Source organism: Esox lucius, chromosome 7 (assembly GCF_011004845.1).
Source record: "Esox lucius isolate fEsoLuc1 chromosome 7, fEsoLuc1.pri, whole genome shotgun sequence".
Lineage (NCBI taxonomy): Eukaryota > Metazoa > Chordata > Actinopteri > Esociformes > Esocidae > Esox > Esox lucius.
The window spans coordinates 49571636-49591597 of NC_047575.1; the positions used below are offsets into that span (position 1 = coordinate 49571636).

The 19962-nt window shown below is 47.3% G+C and overlaps 1 protein-coding gene across 2 annotated transcripts in view; it reads right to left on the minus strand.

Annotated features, from left to right (window-relative positions):
- Positions 1–18555, minus strand: part of slc43a2b (solute carrier family 43 member 2b) — a 23319-nt gene extending 4764 nt beyond the window's left edge. The window contains exons 1-12 of one of the 2 annotated variants that reach the window (XM_029121106.2): positions 18424–18555; positions 16920–17162; positions 10060–10354; positions 9009–9064; positions 8637–8713; positions 6362–6454; positions 5917–6050; positions 5502–5698; positions 5193–5336; positions 2620–2637; positions 1417–1549; positions 232–364 (exon numbers count right to left, since the gene is read on the minus strand). In XM_029121106.2, the coding sequence (XP_028976939.1) occupies positions 232–364; positions 1417–1549; positions 2620–2637; positions 5193–5336; positions 5502–5698; positions 5917–6050; positions 6362–6454; positions 8637–8713; positions 9009–9064; positions 10060–10354; positions 16920–17079 (1440 nt within the window). In that variant the 5' untranslated portion in view covers positions 17080–17162; positions 18424–18555. The remainder of the gene's footprint in view (positions 1–231; positions 365–1416; positions 1550–2619; positions 2638–5192; positions 5337–5501; positions 5699–5916; positions 6051–6361; positions 6455–8636; positions 8714–9008; positions 9065–10059; positions 10355–16919; positions 17163–18423) is intronic. The other variant, XM_029121107.2, reaches the window with a different exon arrangement.
- Positions 18556–19962: the final 1407 nt, after the last annotated feature.

A 19962-nucleotide genomic window follows, 5' to 3' on the forward strand; every position in this document is an offset into this window, starting at 1 on the left:
TTTAGGGGTAGGGTTTAAGGTCTAGATCCTGGAAGGGTATGGGTTTAGGTGTGGGGTGTAGGGTCTAGCAGTAGTTCCAGTGTAAGGCCAGCGGGGGGAGACAGTGCACTGCTGTTATCTCATTATGACATCAGCTGTCCCCGACACTGGCCCTCGGAACTATTGCTGATTAGCCTGGAGGTGTTGAAGAGGGAGGGACTAGCTTGAGTGACACTCAGACAGAACACTCACTTGCAGAGGGAGGTTGGGCACCAGGCAGGTGATGCCGAATCCAACCAATAGGACATTGGTTAGAATGAATGCCCTCATGGCATTGGTCACCTTCTGGATCTGTTTGTCTCTGCGCTTGGTCTTTGGCTGGTCCCTGGGGCAAGAGGTAGAAGTCAGATCTCAAACACACCAACATCACACCCTAACTCACACACCCTAACCCCTAACCCTTAACCCATAACCCTGGCCCCTAGCCCTAACCCTTAACCCCTAACCCTGGCCCCTAACCCTTAACCCCTAACCCTGGCCCCTAGCCCTAACCCTTAACCCCTAACCCTGGCCCCTAGCCCTAACCCTGGCCCCTAGCCCTAACCCTTAACCCATAACCTTTAGTCCAAGGACATTCCACCATAAACTTCTTATAGGGCCAGATATAACCCCTAAACCAAAATCTTTCGTCCAGATATTAGCCCTAACCTATAACCTTTAGTCGAGATATAACCCCTAACCTATAACCTTTAGTCGAGATATAACCCCTAACCTATAACCTTTAGTCCAGATATAACCTCTAACCTATAACCTTCTACACTTACTAAAACTAGTATAAAAAACAATCCAACATAATCTTATCAAACATTTTCATCAAATTAAATGAAGATAAATGTTAATTTTAGGTGCTTCAAGATGAATGTATGAATAAGGTTTCCCCGGTCTATTTCACATGGCAGTTTTACTGAGACACAAGGAATATTTCACATCTCTAAGTGGACTAGAACCACACACAGACACACACACACAGAGACACAGACACACACACAGAGACACAGACACACAGACACACATAGACACACACAGACACACATAGACACAGACACACACAGTCACACACACACTGGCGTATCAGGCAGAACTTAAATGCAGAGGACTACAGGAAAACAGAGCATCTTCTTGGGGAATATTTAAGGTCTCATTTTGTTGAAGAAATAAAATGTGTGGAATTTAACAAAAGTCATTAAAAAAACGGGTTAAAAAAAGTTCTGATCAGGCCCAATCGCTTGTTGAATGCCTGTGCCTTTAACCCAAGCCCTACGCACCTAGCTAGGGTTAATGGCTATGACATAGTGTGTAGGGGGAGGGCTTAGGGTTTAGGGCTTAGGGTTTAGGGCTTAGGGTTTAGGGCTTAGGGCTTAGGGTGCAGTAACTTACTTGCTGTTGGGTTCCTTCTCCTCATCTCCGTCCTCACAGTCCTTCAGTTTCCAGTCCATAATCTGACCGATCACAGGAGTGGTCATCAGACAGAGCAGCTGTAGGACGCCAAATATAGAAGAATACAGACCCACTGTGGAAAGAGAAAGGGTTTTTAGTGCAATAAATAACTGATCCATGTTAATGATACCCTTGGTTATTACAGCGGCAGTCTGAGACCCAAAGTCAGCAGGGTTTAATAGCTTTAATAGCATTGGGATGTTAATGATTAGTAGAAGTAATAATTATTAGTAGTGCCTAGCTGATGGGGACATGGTACTGGTTCAGATCAGTCCAAGGACAATGACTCAGTTAACACGACTCCTCTCATACCTGATTTCTTGATTTATTAAACGACCAACATAACGACGATATCATAGCACAAGCATTGAGGAAGCGGGGGGACACTCTGTGCTTTGTTACTCTGACATCTCTGTGGCGTCACAGTTCACCATGAAACAAACTCACTGAATGACCCCTATCTTCAGCCAACATTCCAGGCCCGGACACTCCTTGGCACTGTGACGCAGGCTAAAGCCTTTAACCAGTCCCACGGTTTAATATGTTGCTGGCTTTATGGCCCGGCTGAGCCAAATCATGTTGGATTTTTAGGCTTAAAACGAAAGCTACGAAATGCAGTTGGAACATCTGTGGAGATTATCGAATGACACTCCTCATTCCTCTGTTTCTTATCTACCTCATTAATGGTAGAATGCTAATATTCTCTACCTCATTAATGGTAGAATGCTAATATTCTCTACCTCATTAATGGTAGAATGCTAAAATTCTCTACCTCATTAATGGTAGAATGCTAATATTCTCTACCTCATTCATGATATTAATATTATAAGAAGGAAGGAAGGCTGGACTGAGTGGTATGGAATGGGAAGAAAGCTAAAGAGACTGATTTACAGACTAGATGTTTGCAGTTGTTAAAAACATACATGGGATGAATTAATTAAATGAATGAAAGTTAATCCGTATGATAGCAACATTGGAGTTATGTGTGTGAAATGCTACTTGTTATATACAACAACTACAGCATTTCACTAAGGACTCCTACTAAGATCATGCTAGGGTCATGTGTTAGCAGTTACTAACAGTTAGCCACAGGTTGCTAAGAGACGGACAGGCACTGCAATCTGAATGGGACCAGGATCTTACCAACTTCCATTCTCTCCACTGCAGAAGAGAGAAGGAGGAGAGAGGAGAGAAAGGAGAAGAAGGAGAGAGGAGAGAAAGGAGGAGAGGAGGAGTGAGAGGGAAGGAGAGAGCAGGGAGAGTGGAGGAGGAAAGGGAGGAGAAAGAAATGATCAAAAACAGAAACAGGTAGAAAAAAAAAGTGAAGAATACAAAAAAAAGCAAACATATATATACACCCCTCACACACACACACACACACACAGTCCCAGTAGTGGTACCTACCATATATATACACCCCCCCCTCACACACACACACAGTCCCAGTAGTGGTACCTACCATATATATACACCCCCCCCTCACACACACACACACAGTTCGAGTAGTGGTACCTACCATATATACCCCCCCCCCTCACACACACACACAGTCCCAGTAGTGGTACCTACCATATATATACACCCCCCCCTCACACACACACAGTCCCAGTAGTGGTACCTACCATATATACCCCCCCCCCTCACACACACACACACACACACACAGTCCCAGTAGTGGTACCTACCATATATACCCCCCCCCCTCACACACACACACAGTCCCAGTAGTGGTACCTACCATATATATACACCCCCCCTCACACACACACACAGTCCCAGTAGTGGTACCTACCATATATATACACCCCCCCCCCCCCCACAGACACACACACAGTTCCAGTAGTGGTACCTACCATATATATACACCCCCCCTCACACACACACACAGTCCCAGTAGTGGTACCTACCATATATATACACCCCCCCCCCTCACACACACACAGTCCCAGTAGTGGTACCTACCATATATATACACCCCCCCTCACACACACACACAGTCCCAGTAGTGGTACCTACCATATATATACACCCCCCCCTCACACACACACAGTTCCAGTAGTGGTACCTACCATATATATACACCCCCCCCTCACACACACACAGTCCCAGTAGTGGTACCTACCATATATATACACCCCCACACACACACACACACAGTCCCAGTAGTGGTACCTACCATATATATACACCCCCCCCCTCACACACACACAGTCCCAGTAGTGGTACCTACCATATATATACCCCCCCCCCTCACACACACACACAGTCCCAGTAGTGGTACCTACCATATATATACACCCCCCCCTCACACACACACACAGTCCCAGTAGTGGTACCTACCATATATATACACCCCCACACACACACACACACAGTCCCAGTAGTGGTACCTACCATATATATACACCCCCCCCCCCCCCCCACAGACACACACACAGTCCCAGTAGTGGTACCTACCATATATATACACCCCCCCCCTCACACACACACAGTTCCAGTAGTGGTACCTACCATATATATACACCCCCCTCACACACACACACAGTCCCAGTAGTGGTACCTACCATATATATACACCCCCCCCTCACACACACACAGTCCCAGTAGTGGTACCTACCATATATATACACCCCCCCCCCCCCCCACAGACACACACACAGTTCCAGTAGTGGTACCTACCATATATATACACCCCCCCTCACACACACACACAGTCCCAGTAGTGGTACCTACCATATATATACACCCCCCCCTCACACACACACAGTCCCAGTAGTGGTACCTACCATATATATACACCCCCACACACACACACACACAGTCCCAGTAGTGGTACCTACCATATATATACACCCCCCCCCTCACACACACACAGTCCCAGTAGTGGTACCTACCATATATATACACCCCCCCCTCACACACACACACAGTCCCAGTAGTGGTACCTACCATATATATACACCCCCCCCTCACACACACACACAGTCCCAGTAGTGGTACCTACCATATATATACACCCCCACACACACACACACACAGTCCCAGTAGTGGTACCTACCATATATATACACCCCCCCCCCCCCACAGACACACACACAGTCCCAGTAGTGGTACCTACCATATATATACACCCCCCCCCTCACACACACACAGTCCCAGTAGTGGTACCTACCATATATATACACCCCCCCCTCACACACACACACAGTCCCAGTAGTGGTACCTACCATATATATACACCCCCCCCCCCCCCCACAGACACACACACAGTCCCAGTAGTGGTACCTACCATATATATACACCCCCCCCCTCACACACACACAGTTCCAGTAGTGGTACCTACCATATATATACACCCCCCTCACACACACACACAGTCCCAGTAGTGGTACCTACCATATATATACACCCCCCCCCTCACACACACACAGTCCCAGTAGTGGTACCTACCATATATATACACCCCCCTCACACACACACACAGTCCCAGTAGTGGTACCTACCATATATATACACCCCCACACACACACACACAGTCCCAGTAGTGGTACCTACCATATATATACACCCCCCCCCTCACACACACACAGTCCCAGTAGTGGTACCTACCATATATATACACCCCCCTCACACACACACACAGTCCCAGTAGTGGTACCTACCATATATATACACCCCCCCCCTCACACACACACAGTCCCAGTAGTGGTACCTACCAGTGTTGAGGTCCCCATCGCTGAGGGCCTCCAGGATGTTGTTCATGGCTCCCATGTAGAAGATGAGACGAAGCTGAGTGATGGACATGGTGACCAGGGACAGGATGAAAATGGGACTGATGATGCTCTGCATGAAGGACTGGGCTGCAGGAGTGGAGGGGAGGAGAGGAGGAGAGGGAGGGGAGAGGGGAGGAGGATAAGGGAAAGGGGGAGAGAGGATGGGAGAGGGGTGGAGAATGTGTTGTTTGAAAGTTGGATGAAGGTTGTGTGGGTATATTGGTTGAAGTGGTTGAAGGGGTGTGTCCTTACATTCCTCCTGAGGTTTGGTGCTCAGCTCCAGGTCCATGGTGGACAAACACAGCTTGTTTCCATCCTTGCTGGACAGCTCCCTCTCCTTCAGACCGTTGCCAACACTCAGTCGCCTCCCGACCGTGGTCACCTGCTGGTAGAACTGCTTCCCCGTGATCTTGTGGTCAAAACCCAACCAGCTGAACTTCACCTTCACACTGCAGCAGAGAGGTGGGGTGGGGTGGGGGGGGTTATAGATGATCAGGAAACACAGAACAGAAACCTAAACAGGCTGACCGTTGATGGAGCTGAAACCAGCTAAAAACACAGGAATGCACACGTGGGGAGTGTTGTGTGTGTGTGTGTGTGAGTGTGTGTGTGTGTGTGTGTGCGTGTGTATGCGTGTGCGTGCGTGTGTGTGTGAGTGTGTGAGTACCTGTAATCCATGTCCTCAGGTCCAGGGAAGGGTTCGAGAGGCCAGTTGAAGAAGCAGTTGAGGAAGACGAGGCCAGAACACGCAGCCCAGACGATCATGATGGTGATGAAGGTCACACCAAGGTCATAGATTACCTGATAAATAACAACAATAAACAGGATTAACATAAATCAACTACCATGATGTTGATGAGGTTTTAAATACTTCTGGAGTGTGTGCCCATGGCGAATTGTCCAGTGTCAAATAAACGCTGAATGTTTATACACACCTACACACACACACACCATCCTACAGTACTGGTGATTCTCTGTGGACTCTTACCAGCTTAGATTACACGGGTGGTGTATTTTTATTTTGCTGTGTATTTCATTGGTTTTGTAGTATTGACAAATTTGCTCTGTGTGTGTTTGTGTGTTTGGTCCAAGAGTGTGTATGTGTGTGTTACCTTGACTCCGGGGAATGTGACAGCAGAGGAGGCGTAGGAGCCAATCATCAGAGCAATGAAAGTAGATCGCAGATCACCAAACATGTTAGGAAGCTGGAGAGGAGAGAGAGAGACTGTCACTAACCAAACATTGAGCAGTCCTGATTGCAAGATGAGGTGGAAACTGAGCTGCACTTCCTAACCTCCTGATAAGTATATGACAACATACAGAGCCACAAACAAAAGGTCCAGAGGGGAGGGGGCAGATCCAGGGAGCTCCAGAGGGGAGGGAGCAGATCCAGGGAGGTCCAGAGGGGAGGGAGCAGACCCAGGGAGCTCCAGAGGGGAGGGAGCAGACCCAGGGAGGTCCAGAAGGAGCAGACGGTATTACAGCAGCCCTGACCACTGACCATGTCAGGTTCAACACAGTTCAACATCAGAAATACTTCAGAACACTACATAAGAAGAAAGAAGGCATGGGAGGTAAAGAGAAGGGAGAAACAGAGAAAGGAGTGAGGAGTGAGGAAAAGAGGAAGAGATAAAGAAGGAGAGAGACAGAAACAGAGAAAGGAGAGAAAAGAGAACAGGGTCGTTCCACTATGTTGTCCTCCCAGAATGGTCACAGGCTGTTCTGTCTCAGTCTACACGAATGGCTGAACAACAACAACTACTTACATAATGCTAATGTGTGTGTGTGTGTGTTTATCCATGTGTGTGTGTGCGTGTGTGTGTGTGTTTATCCATGTGTGTGTGTGTGTTTATCCATGTGTGTGTGTGCGTGTTTATCCATGTGTGTGTGCGTGTGTGTGTGTGTTTATCCATGTGTGTGTGTGTGCCAGGGTGTAGGAGTGACTCTGATATTGGGGGACACACATCTGACTACAGTGAGAATGTTAATGTATTCACCAAAATGTCTTTCTGGTTTGATTCTCTTTGTCCATGACTACGTTCAATATATACATGCTCTGGTTAAAAAAGGCGTTGCCATTATTGACCAATGAAGTGTGTATAGGAGCAGTGCGACCAACACAGTTTCACTCAGAGGGAGTCTGGTTGAAAATACTGGGGGCGATAATTGTTTCAGCAACACTGGTTTGCAATAGTCATTATGTCTGGAAAGGGTGTAGCGAGTAGATAGTTACCCCAAATAATGTTGTCCGAGGTAGTCCTAACTAGCACTGGTAAATGATAGTTTATTTACTGCTCTGCTCTTAAAGACTTCATAAAGGGCAAGGAGGGAGACGGGGCAGAGGAGCAAGGGAGTGGGGAGCAGAAGGAGAGAGAGAGGGGAGGGGAGACCAGAGAGAAAATGGAGGAGAGAGGAGAAAGAAGGGGAGGGAGAGAAGGGGAGGTGAGACCAGAGAAAGAATGGGGAAGAGAGGATAGAGTGGGAGGACAGGGAATGGAGGAGAGAATGGGTGGAGAGACATTGAGATGTCTTTTAGAGGTGTTTGTTGGATAGTGTCGTCATGGTAACTACTCCTCCCAGAGAGGACAAACAGGAGGAAGAGGAGGGAGAAAGGAGAGAAGAAACGTGAGAACATGAAGGAAGATTGGTGGCTTGAACATGTAACCCACTCTTTGTCTCTCTATTAGAATGTAAACTCTCTCCCTGTAAACTCCTGCATGTTTTGGAGGATCGAATGTTGCTAAGGAGCTTCTCTCTCTCTCTGTCTCTCTCTGTGTCTCTCTGTGTCTCTTTCTTTCTCTGAGAGACAAAAGAATAGTTGGAAACTTAGATTTAGTTGTTCAAAGCAATTGGGGGAGAGAAATAGGAGGACGGAGATCTGTGTTTCTCCTTTTCCCCATGTTCAGGCCAGAGAGGGGAGGAGAATTAATGATTTGTAAGAAAAACTGTCTGATGCCATCTGAAGAGGCCAAATGACAACGCACTATACAGAGACATTATGCAATACACACACACGTCATGGACACACACACACACATCACTTTCACACACTTTGTCTGTTTGATCAGAGGAATGTAAGAAATCTGACCTGAAAACACACTCACACAGACATTATGCAATACACACACACGTCATGGACACACACACACACACGTCACTTTCACACACTTTGTCTGTTTGATCAGAGGAATGGAAGAAATCTGACCTGAACACACACTCACACTTAGTGGTCAACACACACACACACACATTGTACTATCAAAGTAACCTCCAGGCTATTACGCACAGAGACCATATGAGCCTGGAACTCCTTCCACACACACTCCCACACAACCACATACTCCCACACACTCCCACACACACCCACACACACACCCACACACTCACCGTGAGGGAGGTGAAGGTCATGCACATGCCTCCGAAGCCATTGAAGGTCAGAGCGATGAAGATGAGGATAGACAGCTCTGTGGAGGAAGACAGCATCAGTGTCATAGAAGATGTAATCAGTGTGTGATGTGATCAGTGTGTGATGTGATCAGTGTGAGATGTGATCAAGGGGGGTGATCAGTGTGAGATGTGATCAGTGTGAGATGTGATCAGTGTGAGATGTGATCAGTGTGAGATGTGATCAGTGTGTGATGTGATCAGTGTGAGATGTGATCAGTGTGTGATGTGATCAGTGTGTGATGTGATCAGTGTGTGATATGTAGGTACATGTTGATTCAGTGTTTTAAGGCAGACAGCTGCAGTAGGACTTACCATTTGGGTTATACGCTCCGTAAGCAATGAGCAGACAGGAGAAGGAGAAGCAGGCACTGGAATACAATATACAACATATCAATAACAAAAACACCACCAACAACACCCATACAATTATTACCAGCAACACCCATACCATTATTACCAGCACCACCCATACCATTATTACCAACACCACCCATACCATTATAATCAACACCACCTATGCAATTATTACCAACACCACTCATACAAATTATTACCAGCAACACCCATACCATTATTACCAGCACCAACCATACCATTATTACCAACACCACCCATACTATTATTATCAACACCACCCATTCCATTATTACAAACTGCACCCATACCATTATTACCAACACCACCCATACCATTATTACCAACACCACTCATACAAATATTACCAACACCACCCATACCATTATTACCAACACCACCCATACAAATATTAGCAACACCACCCATACCATTCTTATCAACACCACCCATACCATTATTACCAACACCACCCATACCATTATTACCAACACCACTCATACAAATATTAGCAACACCACCCATACCATTATTACCAATACCACCCATGCCATTATTATCAACACCACCCATACTATTATTATCAACACCACCCATTCCATTATTACAAACTGCACCCATACCATTATTACCAACACCACCCATACCATTATTACCAACACCACCCATACCATTATTACCAACACCACTCATACAAATATTACCAACACCACCCATACCATTATTACCAACACCACCCATACAATTATTACCAACACCACCCATACAATTATTACCAACACCACCCATACCATTATTACCAACAGCACCTATACCATTATTACCAACACCACGCATACCATTATTACCAACACCACCTACACCACCCATACAATTATTACCAACACCACCCATACAATCATTATCAACACCACCCATACCACTATTATTAAAAACACCTATTCAAACCATAGCAGTAGAAGCTGTCTGACTGACGACATAAGGTCATAGGTCAGATGGTCCATCATACCTCCCCAGAAGCCTCAGGTTGCGTGGTCCATATTTGTCCATGACGATGCCTAGAGGCAGGGTGATAGCTGACAGAAGGAAGGACCCCACGGTGAAGGCCATGTTCAACATCTCATCCTGCTCCTTACAGATCAGCCAGCCATTCATCCTCAGGGGCCCACTAGGGTCCTGGGGCGGGGCCAGGGGTCTCATCTCAACTCCGTCCCCCAGACCCATCACACCCTCATAGTAATCACTGTAGTCATCTTCGCTCTCTGGTAGTGGGAGGGACAGGTTGGCGGAGAACGAGTGGTTACCTGGAATGAGAGATGAGAGAGTTGTCAGTATGGGGGAGAGAGGGAGAGTGTTGTCAGTATGGGGGAGGGAGGGAGAGTGTTGTCAGTATGGGGGAGAGAGGGAGAGAGTTGTCAGTATGGGGGAGGGTGGGAGAGTGTTGTCAGTATGGGGGAGGGAGGGAAAGTGTTGTCAGTATGGGGGAGAGAGGGAGAGTGTTGTCAGTATGGGGGAGGGAGGGAGAGTGTTGTCAGTATGGGGGAGAGAGGGAGAGTGTTGTCAGTATGGGGGAGGGAGGGAGAGTGTTGTCATTATGGGGGAGGGAGGGAGAGTGTTGTCAGTATGGGGGAGAGAGAGGAGTGTTGTCAGTATGGGGGAGGGAGGGAGAGAGTTGTCAGTATGGGGTAGAGAGGGAGAGTGTTGTCAGTATGGGGGAGGGATGGAGAGTGTTGTCAGTATGGGGGAGAGAGGGGAGTGTTGTCAGTATGGGGGAGGGAGGGAGAGTGTTGTCAGTATGGGGGAGAGAGGGGAGTGTTGTCAGTATGGGGGAGGGAGGGAGAGTGTTGTCAGTATGGGGGAGAGAGGGGAGTGTTGTCAGTATGGGGGAGGGAGGGAGAGTGTTGTCAGTATGGGGGAGAGAGGGGAGTGTTGTCAGTATGGGGGAGAGAGGGGAGTGTTGTCAGTATGGGGGAGGGAGGGAGAGTGTTGTCAGTATGGGGGAATCAGAGAGAACAGAAAGTGGAACAGAAATAACTTTGTAAAACCATGTCATTCATATATTTAACGATTAGCACATTGTAAAAACACTGTACATAGATATTAATATAACTGTATATATTATTTGAAAGGTCTGTATCTTTGTCCACATTTTGTGTGCAATCAGACACCAAAGTAATTCATCATATATCTTGTTTTATACTTGCTTTGGCAATGAAACAGGCCAATTAAGACCTAAAATGGAAATGAACTGAAAAGGAGAAAGAAGAAAACAGAGACAAAAGAGGAGACAGGAGAGAGGAGAGAGGAGAGAGAGGAGGTAGGACTGCTGCTCCTGCATTGTTCATCATAAAGGAGGAGCAGTAATGATAAGAACCGTGGTGATAGCATGGAACACACTAATCTCACACAGTGTGTGTGTGTGTGTTTGTGTGTGTGTGTGTGTGTGTGTGTGTGTGTGTGCAGTTATGCAACAGAGTGCTGATGTCAGGTCTTCTGGACACCCACACACTACTGGGAGATTAGAGTGTTTTCCCTGACAGCTCAATGCCTCTAATCAGTGCTGCTCCTTTCAGAAGGTCTGAAGGTCTGAAGGTGGACTCTGTGGGGATGGACTCTGTGGGGATGGACTCTGTGGGGATGGACTCTGTGGGGATGGACTCTGTAGGGGTTGGACTCTGTAGGGGTTGGACATGGTGGTGGTGGACATGGTGGTATGGACATGGTGGTGGTGGACATGGTGGTGGTGGACATGGTGGTGTGGACATGGTGGTGTGGACATGGTGGTGGTGGACATGGTGGTGTGGACATGGTGGTGGTGGACATGGTGGTGGTGGACATGGTGGTGGTGGACATGGTGGGGTGGACATGGTGGTGGTGGACATGGTGGTGTGGACATGGTGGTGGTGGACATGGTGGTGGTGGACATGGTGGTGGTGGACATGGTGGTGTGGACATGGTGGTGGTGGACATGGTGGTGGTGGACATGGTGGTGTGGACATGGTGGTGTGGACATGGTGGTGGGACATGGTGGTGTGGACATGGTGGTGTGGACATGGTGGTGGTGGACATGGTGGTGGTGGACATGGTGGTGTGGACATGGTGGTGTGGACATGGTGGTGTTGGACATGGTGGTGTTGGACATGGTGGTGTGGACATGGTGGTGGTGGACATGGTGGTGGTGGACATGGTGGTGGGACATGGTGGTGTGGACATGGTGGTGGTATGGACATGGTGGTGGTATGGACATGGTGGTGTGGACATGGTGGTGGTGGACATGGTGGTGTGGACATGGTGGTGTTGGACATGGTGGTGTTGGACATGGTGGTGTGGACATGGTGGTGGTGGACATGGTGGTGGTGGACATGGTGGTGGGACATGGTGGTGTGGACATGGTGGTGTGGACATGGTGGTGTTGGACATGGTGGTGTTGGACATGGTGGTGGTGGACATGGTGGTGGTGGACATGGTGGTGTGGACATGGTGGTGGTGGACATGGTGGTGGTGGACATGGTGGTGGGACATGGTGGTGTGGACATGGTGGTGGTATGGACATGGTGGTGTGGACATGGTGGTGGTGGACATGGTGGTGTGGACATGGTGGTGTTGGACATGGTGGTGTTGGACATGGTGGTGGTGGACATGGTGGTGGTGGACATGGTGGTGGTGGACATGGTGGTGGTGGACATGGTGGTGGGACATGGTGGTGTGGACATGGTGGTGTGGACATGGTGGTGTTGGACATGGTGGTGTTGGACATGGTGGTGTGGACATGGTGGTGTTGGACATGGTGGTGGTGGACATGGTGGTGTGGGACATGGTGGTGGGACATGGTGGTGTGGACATGGTGGTGTTGGACATGGTGGTGTTGGACATGGTGGTGTTGGACATGATGGTGTGGACATGGTGGTGGTGGACATGGTGGTGGTGGACATGGTGGTGGTGGACATGGTGGTGGGACATGGTGGTGTGGACATGGTGGTGTTGGAAATGGTGGTGTGGACATGGTGGTGTGGACATGGTGGTGTGGACATGGTGGTGGTGGACATGGTGGTGGTGGACATGGTGGTGTGGACATGGTGGTGGTGGACATGGTGGTGGTGGACATGGTGGTGGTGGACATGGTGGTGTGGACATGGTGGTGTGGACATGGTGGTGGTGGACATAGATGCTCAGTGGTTTCTCAGCTGGACAGCAGATTATCAAATGACTCGTTAGTTGTTCTTCCGGCAGAAATTGACTGTGTGATGTTTTTTTGTTTCACGTCAAAGCAGAAACTCCAGAGAAATAAAAATTAATAATTAGACAAACACAGAGAGAGGAGAACTGAATTTGAGGAAATTAGAGAGGAGAAGTGAAGAGAGGAGAGAGAAGAGGAGTGACAAGAGGTGGGGAGAGGAGAAGTGAATAGAGATTGAGGATGATTTCAAAACGTCTCTATTATTTCAATAATTTGTGTTCCTCTCTCCCCCCTACCTCTCCCCTGTCCCTCCCCCTCCTCCCCTGTTTCTCCCCCCCACCCATGTTCCCCCCCTCCTCCCTCTCCCCTGTCCCTCCTCCCTCTCCCCTGCCCCCCCCCCTCCTCACCCACCATGTCACGGGTACTAGGCGTGCGTTGTGACTGTGTGTGAAACGTTGTGACGTGCTTAACGCTCCCCTGCTAAAGACTGAAACACTCAACAGCTGTCAGAATGTCCACCAGAATGATCAGAACCAGACCTGATGGGGTGAGGGTGGGGGAGGATGAAGAGGAGGAGGAAGAGGAGGGTGAGGAAGAGGAGGAGGGTGAGGAGGAGGAGGTAGAGGAGGAAGAGGAGGGGAAGGAAGAGAGGGAGGAACATTAGGACGAGGAGAAGGAGGAGTAGGAATGGGGGAGGAAGAAGAGGAGGTAGAGGAGGGAAGAATGGTCCCTCCTGGACTTCTTGGAAGATCTAAAATGCTAATTCCAATTTTGTCATAAAAACGAGGGAAAAGGTTGGTTGTGTTGTAGGATGGGTAGGGATGAAGTCCCTAGTTATGTTTTAAAAGAACATTAAAAGAGGAAGAGAGAGAAGGAATTGACGCCATAACCTTCATTCTATACACACACACACTCATACACACACACTCACACACACACACACACACACACACACTCACACACAGTCTCACACACACACTGTGCTGTCGGTACAAAGGGCCATGGTTTAGCTGACTCCGGCTGGTTGGGTTCCAGTTTCACTTCCTACAGAAACATCGGAGTGAATCATCCAATCCCAGAGCCAGATAGGACGAGTTGAAACCGGAGGGGAAACTCTTTTAAGGATCGGTCCACATTCAGCAGTAATTTTAATCATGAAGCAAGTGAGGAGTTTAGGATGGGGAAGTTAGTGAGAGAGTGGAACTTAACATGACCAAGTTTGGCCAATAATAATTAGATTTCTCCCACTGTTGTCAAGAGACACTGACAGTAGAGAGTTTTACAGGCACTGACAGTAGAGAGTATTACAGACACTGACAGTAGAGAGTATTACAGACACTGACAGTAGAGAGTATTACAGACACTGACAGTAGAGAGTTTTACAGACACTGACAGTAGAGAGTTTTACAGGCACTGACAGTAGAGAGTTTTACAGACTGTTTTACTGTCAGTGTCGTTACCTCCCTCTCTGTACTTCTTTCCCTCTAATTCCTCCATTCTGTGTTTATCAGTGGACATTAAACCATAAACCCCTTCAATAAAGCTACCTCTATATCGCTCTACTTCTGATAGAAATTGAATAAATAGAACAGGCATGTTGTAGAATCAGACCTCTTGTAATACATTTCAGACATAGAAACGACAGACAGACCATAACCCTCTATCTAGAGACAAACATACCATAACCATCTATCTAGAAATAGACTGACAGACCATAACCCTCTATCTACAGACAGACCATAACCCTCTATCTAGAAATAGACTGACAGACCTTAACCCTCTATCTAGAGACAGACCATAACTCTCTATCTAGAAATAGACTGACAGACCTTAACCCTCTATCAAGAGACAGACCATAACCCTCTATCTAGAAATAGACTGACAGACCTTAACCCTCTATCTACAGACAGACCATAACCCTCTATCTACAGACAGACCATAACCCTCTATCTACAGACAGACCATAACCCTCTATCTACAGACAGACCATAACCTTCTATCTAGAAATAGACTGACAGACCATAACCCTCTATCTAGAGACAGACCATAACCCTCTATCTAGAAATAGACTGACAGACCATAACCCTCTATCTAGAGACAGACCATAACCCTCTAACTAGACACCTTAAATCGTTGTCTAGAAACAGACAGACTGACGGACAGACAGACTGACAGAAAGCCAGATGTACAAACAGACAGCGAGATAAGCCAGCTGTCTGTCAGTGGAACATTGGCTGCTGAACAAGAACTTTCTCTGACGCACATATCCTCTGTTCCACCTTTACACAACCCTATCCTACCATAACCTGGCATAACCAGCCCTGTGTAGCTCCATGATAACCAGCCCTGTGTACCTCAATAGTAACCAGCCATGTGTAGTTCCATAATAACCAGCCCTGTGTACCTCAATAGTAACCAGCCATGTGTAGTTCCATAATAACCAGTCCTGTGTACCTCAATAGTAACCAGCCATGTGTAGTTCCATAATAACCAGTCCTGTGTACCTCAATAGTAACCAGCCCTGTGTAGTTCCATAATAACCAGTCCTGTGTACCTCAATAGTAACCAGCCCTGTGTAGTTCCATAATAACCAGTCCTGTGTACCTCAATAGTAACCAGCCCTGTGTAGTTCCATAATAACCAGTCCTGTGTACCTCAATAGTAACCAGCCCTGTGTAGCTCCATGATAACCAGCTCTGTGCAGCTCCATGGTAACCAGCCCTGTGTAGCTCCATGGTAACCAGCCCTGTGTAGCTCCATGGTAACCAGCCCTGTGTAGCTCCATGGTAACCAGCCCTGTGTAGCTCCATGGTAACCAGCCCTGTGTACCTCAATAGTAGGCCTAATGTGACGGTGGGGGCCTAACGTTAAAGTGGAGGCCTAATGTGAAGGTGGGGGTCTTACGTGAAAGTGGGGGTCTTTTCGTGAAAGTGGGGGTCTTTTCGTGAAGGTGGGGGTCTTTTCGTGAAGGTGGGGGTCTTTTCGTGAAGGTGGGGGCCTAACGTGATGGTGGGGGCCTAACATTGAAGGTGGGGGCCTACCGTGATGGTGGGGTTCTTTCATGAAAATGGGGGTCTTACGTGAAGGTGGTGGTCTTACGTGAAGGTGGGGTCCTTATGTGAAGGTGGGGGCTTTACGTGAAGGTGGGGGTCTTTTGTGAAGCTGGGGGCCTAATGTGAAGGTGGGGGTTTTACGTGAAGGTGGGGGTCTTTTGTGAAGGTGAGAGCCTAACATAAAAGTGGGGGTCTTTTCGTGAAGGTGGGGGTCTTACGTGAAGGTGGTGGTCTTACGTGAAGGTGGGGTCCTTATGTGAAGGTGGGGGCTTTACGTGAAGCTGGGGGCCTAATGTGAAGGTGGGGGTTTTACGTGAAGGTGGGGGTCTTTTGTGAAGGTGGGGGCCTAACATAAAAGTGGGGGTCTTTTCGTGAAGGTGGGGGTTTTACGTGAAGGTGGGGGTCTTTTGTGAAGGTGAAAGCCTAACATAAAAGTGGGGGTCTTTTCGTGAAGGTGGGGGTCTTACGTGAAGGTGGTGGTCTTACGTGAAGGTGGGGGCTTTACGTGAAGCTGGGGGCCTAATGTGAAGGTGGGGGTTTTACGTGAAGGTGGGGGTCTTTTGTGAAGGTGGGGGCCTAACATAAAAGTGGGGGTCTTTTCGTGAAGGTGGGAGTCTTACGTGAAGGTGGGGACCTTACCTTCATTGTTGCACAGGTAGGAGTAGTAGCCTTCAGACTTGAGCATGATGAGCAGGGATCCCCAGCCCAACAACACAGCAGAAAACAACAGGTTCTCTATGATGGCTGTCACTGCCATCCACCACCGCCGGGCAAACGCTGTGGCCAGGGAGGGAGCCATGACAGGGCAGAGATCAGGACTTGACGCAGATCAAAGGTTGGAGGACGGAGGAGAGTCTCTCTGGAGATCAGGATTCACAGGGTCTGTGGAGACACAGGGAGGAGGGAGCAAAAGACAGACAGGAGAGGTTATGGCAACAGTTCTGAACACTTAAACACAAGACGTTTAATCAATTACTTCACTACTAGAAATGTATTGACCTTCATTATCACTATTATTCAAGAACAGCCTGAATGTTGATGATCACCATAGAAACCAATTAACCCTCCCACCCTCTCGAACTTTGAAGGTGAAAAACCATGTGACTTCCTTTAGAGTGAATTATTATGCAACTCTTGCTTATCTTCTTTTCTCTGTTCTCTCCTCATGAGATTCCTCCCAATTCCTACCCATTCAAGCCTGCGTCAGCACCTTTCTCTGCTATGGGACACATGGACGTCCATGGTCCCTTCAGTAATTACTTAGGAACCACTATAGATTACTTTAGCTGGTTAAACATCAACAGGGCACGTTATACAACATTCCATAACTTGTACCGTAACACGGGACTGACACGTCTCAACTGATATCTACCGGCATTGTACCGGTGAAGCCCTGCTACGTTATCTACAAGCAGGGAAGTCAATTATACACAGGAGACCATAACTTTATTTTGGAGCCAGGTGCAGGAGCTGATAACGAATGATGAACCAGTCCGAACTGGACCGGCCAGCCGACCTCTCTTTCTTTCTCTCTCTGTCTCCGAATGCAATTATCTGTCTGTCCCATCCGTAAAACAACAACGCCAAAAGAGAGAAAAAAAGAGACGCAAACAGACGCCAAAAAAACAACCAGGCAGAAGTGCACACACACACACACACACACACACACACCCTGGTGTCCCGTCGGCACTCCTCTAATCAGAATTTAGGAGCGGAGACAAAAGCACTTCAGAGGGCACGACAGGCCCGACCGTTAGTTAATTATGGCTCGTTAGTTGTAGGAAGCTGGATTCACCAGGCTGATAAACAAGTAGATTAATAAATGATCCAATTTAGCCCAATTTATTCTATTGATTCAGATCCTATACCCACCGAATCCCAAACAATTATCAGGATCACTGATTTTACCAAACAGATGCGCTCCCAAAGTTTAAAACGACCCCAAACTTTCTACTGGTCATTTTTAGTAGATACATATAGAATATATGCATGGTAATAGTAACTCCAAATACACTACTGAAAATTAAAACCATCATAAATTACAACATTAAGACCTATACTGTAACACATTCAACACTGCATGTTTGTAAAGAAATAATTCTGATTGAATGCCAGTGTGACTCCACATAGATAAGTTACATACTTGTGAATTCCAGAAACAGACTGCCACGGTCGAAGTTCTAAATTCTTCAGCGTTCTTCTTGTCTTGATGTTCCTGTGAGCTCCCCACTCTTTCTTTCTGCCCTTCAGTGCCGGCATCTGAAAAGCCGAGCCTTTATGCGCCACACTCTGAACAGGAAAAACATATCTATCTTACTATTGGTTGTCGGAAATTTCTCTAGAACAACAATGCAGCCAATCAGAGACAGTTGCCCACGAATAAAAAAGAGAGGGACTTAGAGATGTGAGCCATAGGAAAAATTGGTTAACAGCCTATGTGAGTGGTTGTTGATGGCCTTTGATTAAAATAGATTAAGCGCTTTTAGATCGGACGTTTATAATAATAGACCTTAATGGCATTACATTTATTTAGTCAGAATGGGTCACTCACGGTTTTCCAGCGAGTCATGTAGTTACAGCTGTAAACACAAAGTTAAAATAACAAAGCCTATGCAGATAGTGGAATGTCCAAACAATGCAATCTATATTGTTTATATAGTTCCCTCCCTCCCAATATTTATGGAGTGATCTGTCTGTGGAGAAATGTCCTGGTGAGAACAGGTAGACTACCGGTGAGAGCAAGGCTTTGAATCCGCCTCAATTCTAGCGCACCATTTACCCCCACAATCCCACCAAATAACACACATGAAATTATATACAAACGAATCCTCATACTACCGACTGGGTTATTTAGGGGTTAACGGTTGAAGCTTAGTTAATTAACTGTGCAGCTGTAATACGTGAGATAATAAAACATACAGCACTACGCTTATTATAACTTTCTATTGTTCTGTAAAGGTGGTAAGGCTACGATGGTTTTGAGATCATACCGCGCTCACAGTTTTATTTAGGACAGCGGTTATAAAATCCCAGATAGGAGGTGAAAAACAAGCTTGTAAACAAGGTTTACCCCGAAAACAACTCGACAAAGATTAGAGCACATAGGCGACACAGGACAAAAATAACTGAACAACAAGGTCAGGAAATTGGATTATTGACGAACAACATGCTTAGAGTCTTAAGAATGCAGACAAGGAGGTAGGCTATATGAACTGATTGTTTCTCTTTTTATTTGTCTCTGGTCTACCTTCTCTCTCTCTCTCTCTCTCTCTCTAACACCCTTCACTCTTTCGCTCCCACACACACCGCCTTTCCACGTGCAGAATATCTGGGCGGTGTTTTATGTGTTTTCCCCCCGTGTGCAGTAGGCAAACCATCCCGGTCTCAGACAGTGCCAAGCGGGCATCCATGGAGACGACAGAAGCCGCTAGCAGTAGTAATAACTGTGAGCGGGACAAGTCGAGCACACTCGAATACCGGTAGTCACTGCGTGTATGCAATGTAGCAAGTAGGTGTCCCGGGTGGTGTGCGCCGTGCACACATGGGACCAACAGAAGTGTCACGCGCGACCCACCGTGCCACCACCAACACTAAATACAAACACGTTATCTCACATACAGTAAAAGCAACTGCAGCCTACCTATATACTTAGGTGCGTAAAGACAAGCCTAAAGGGCCAGCC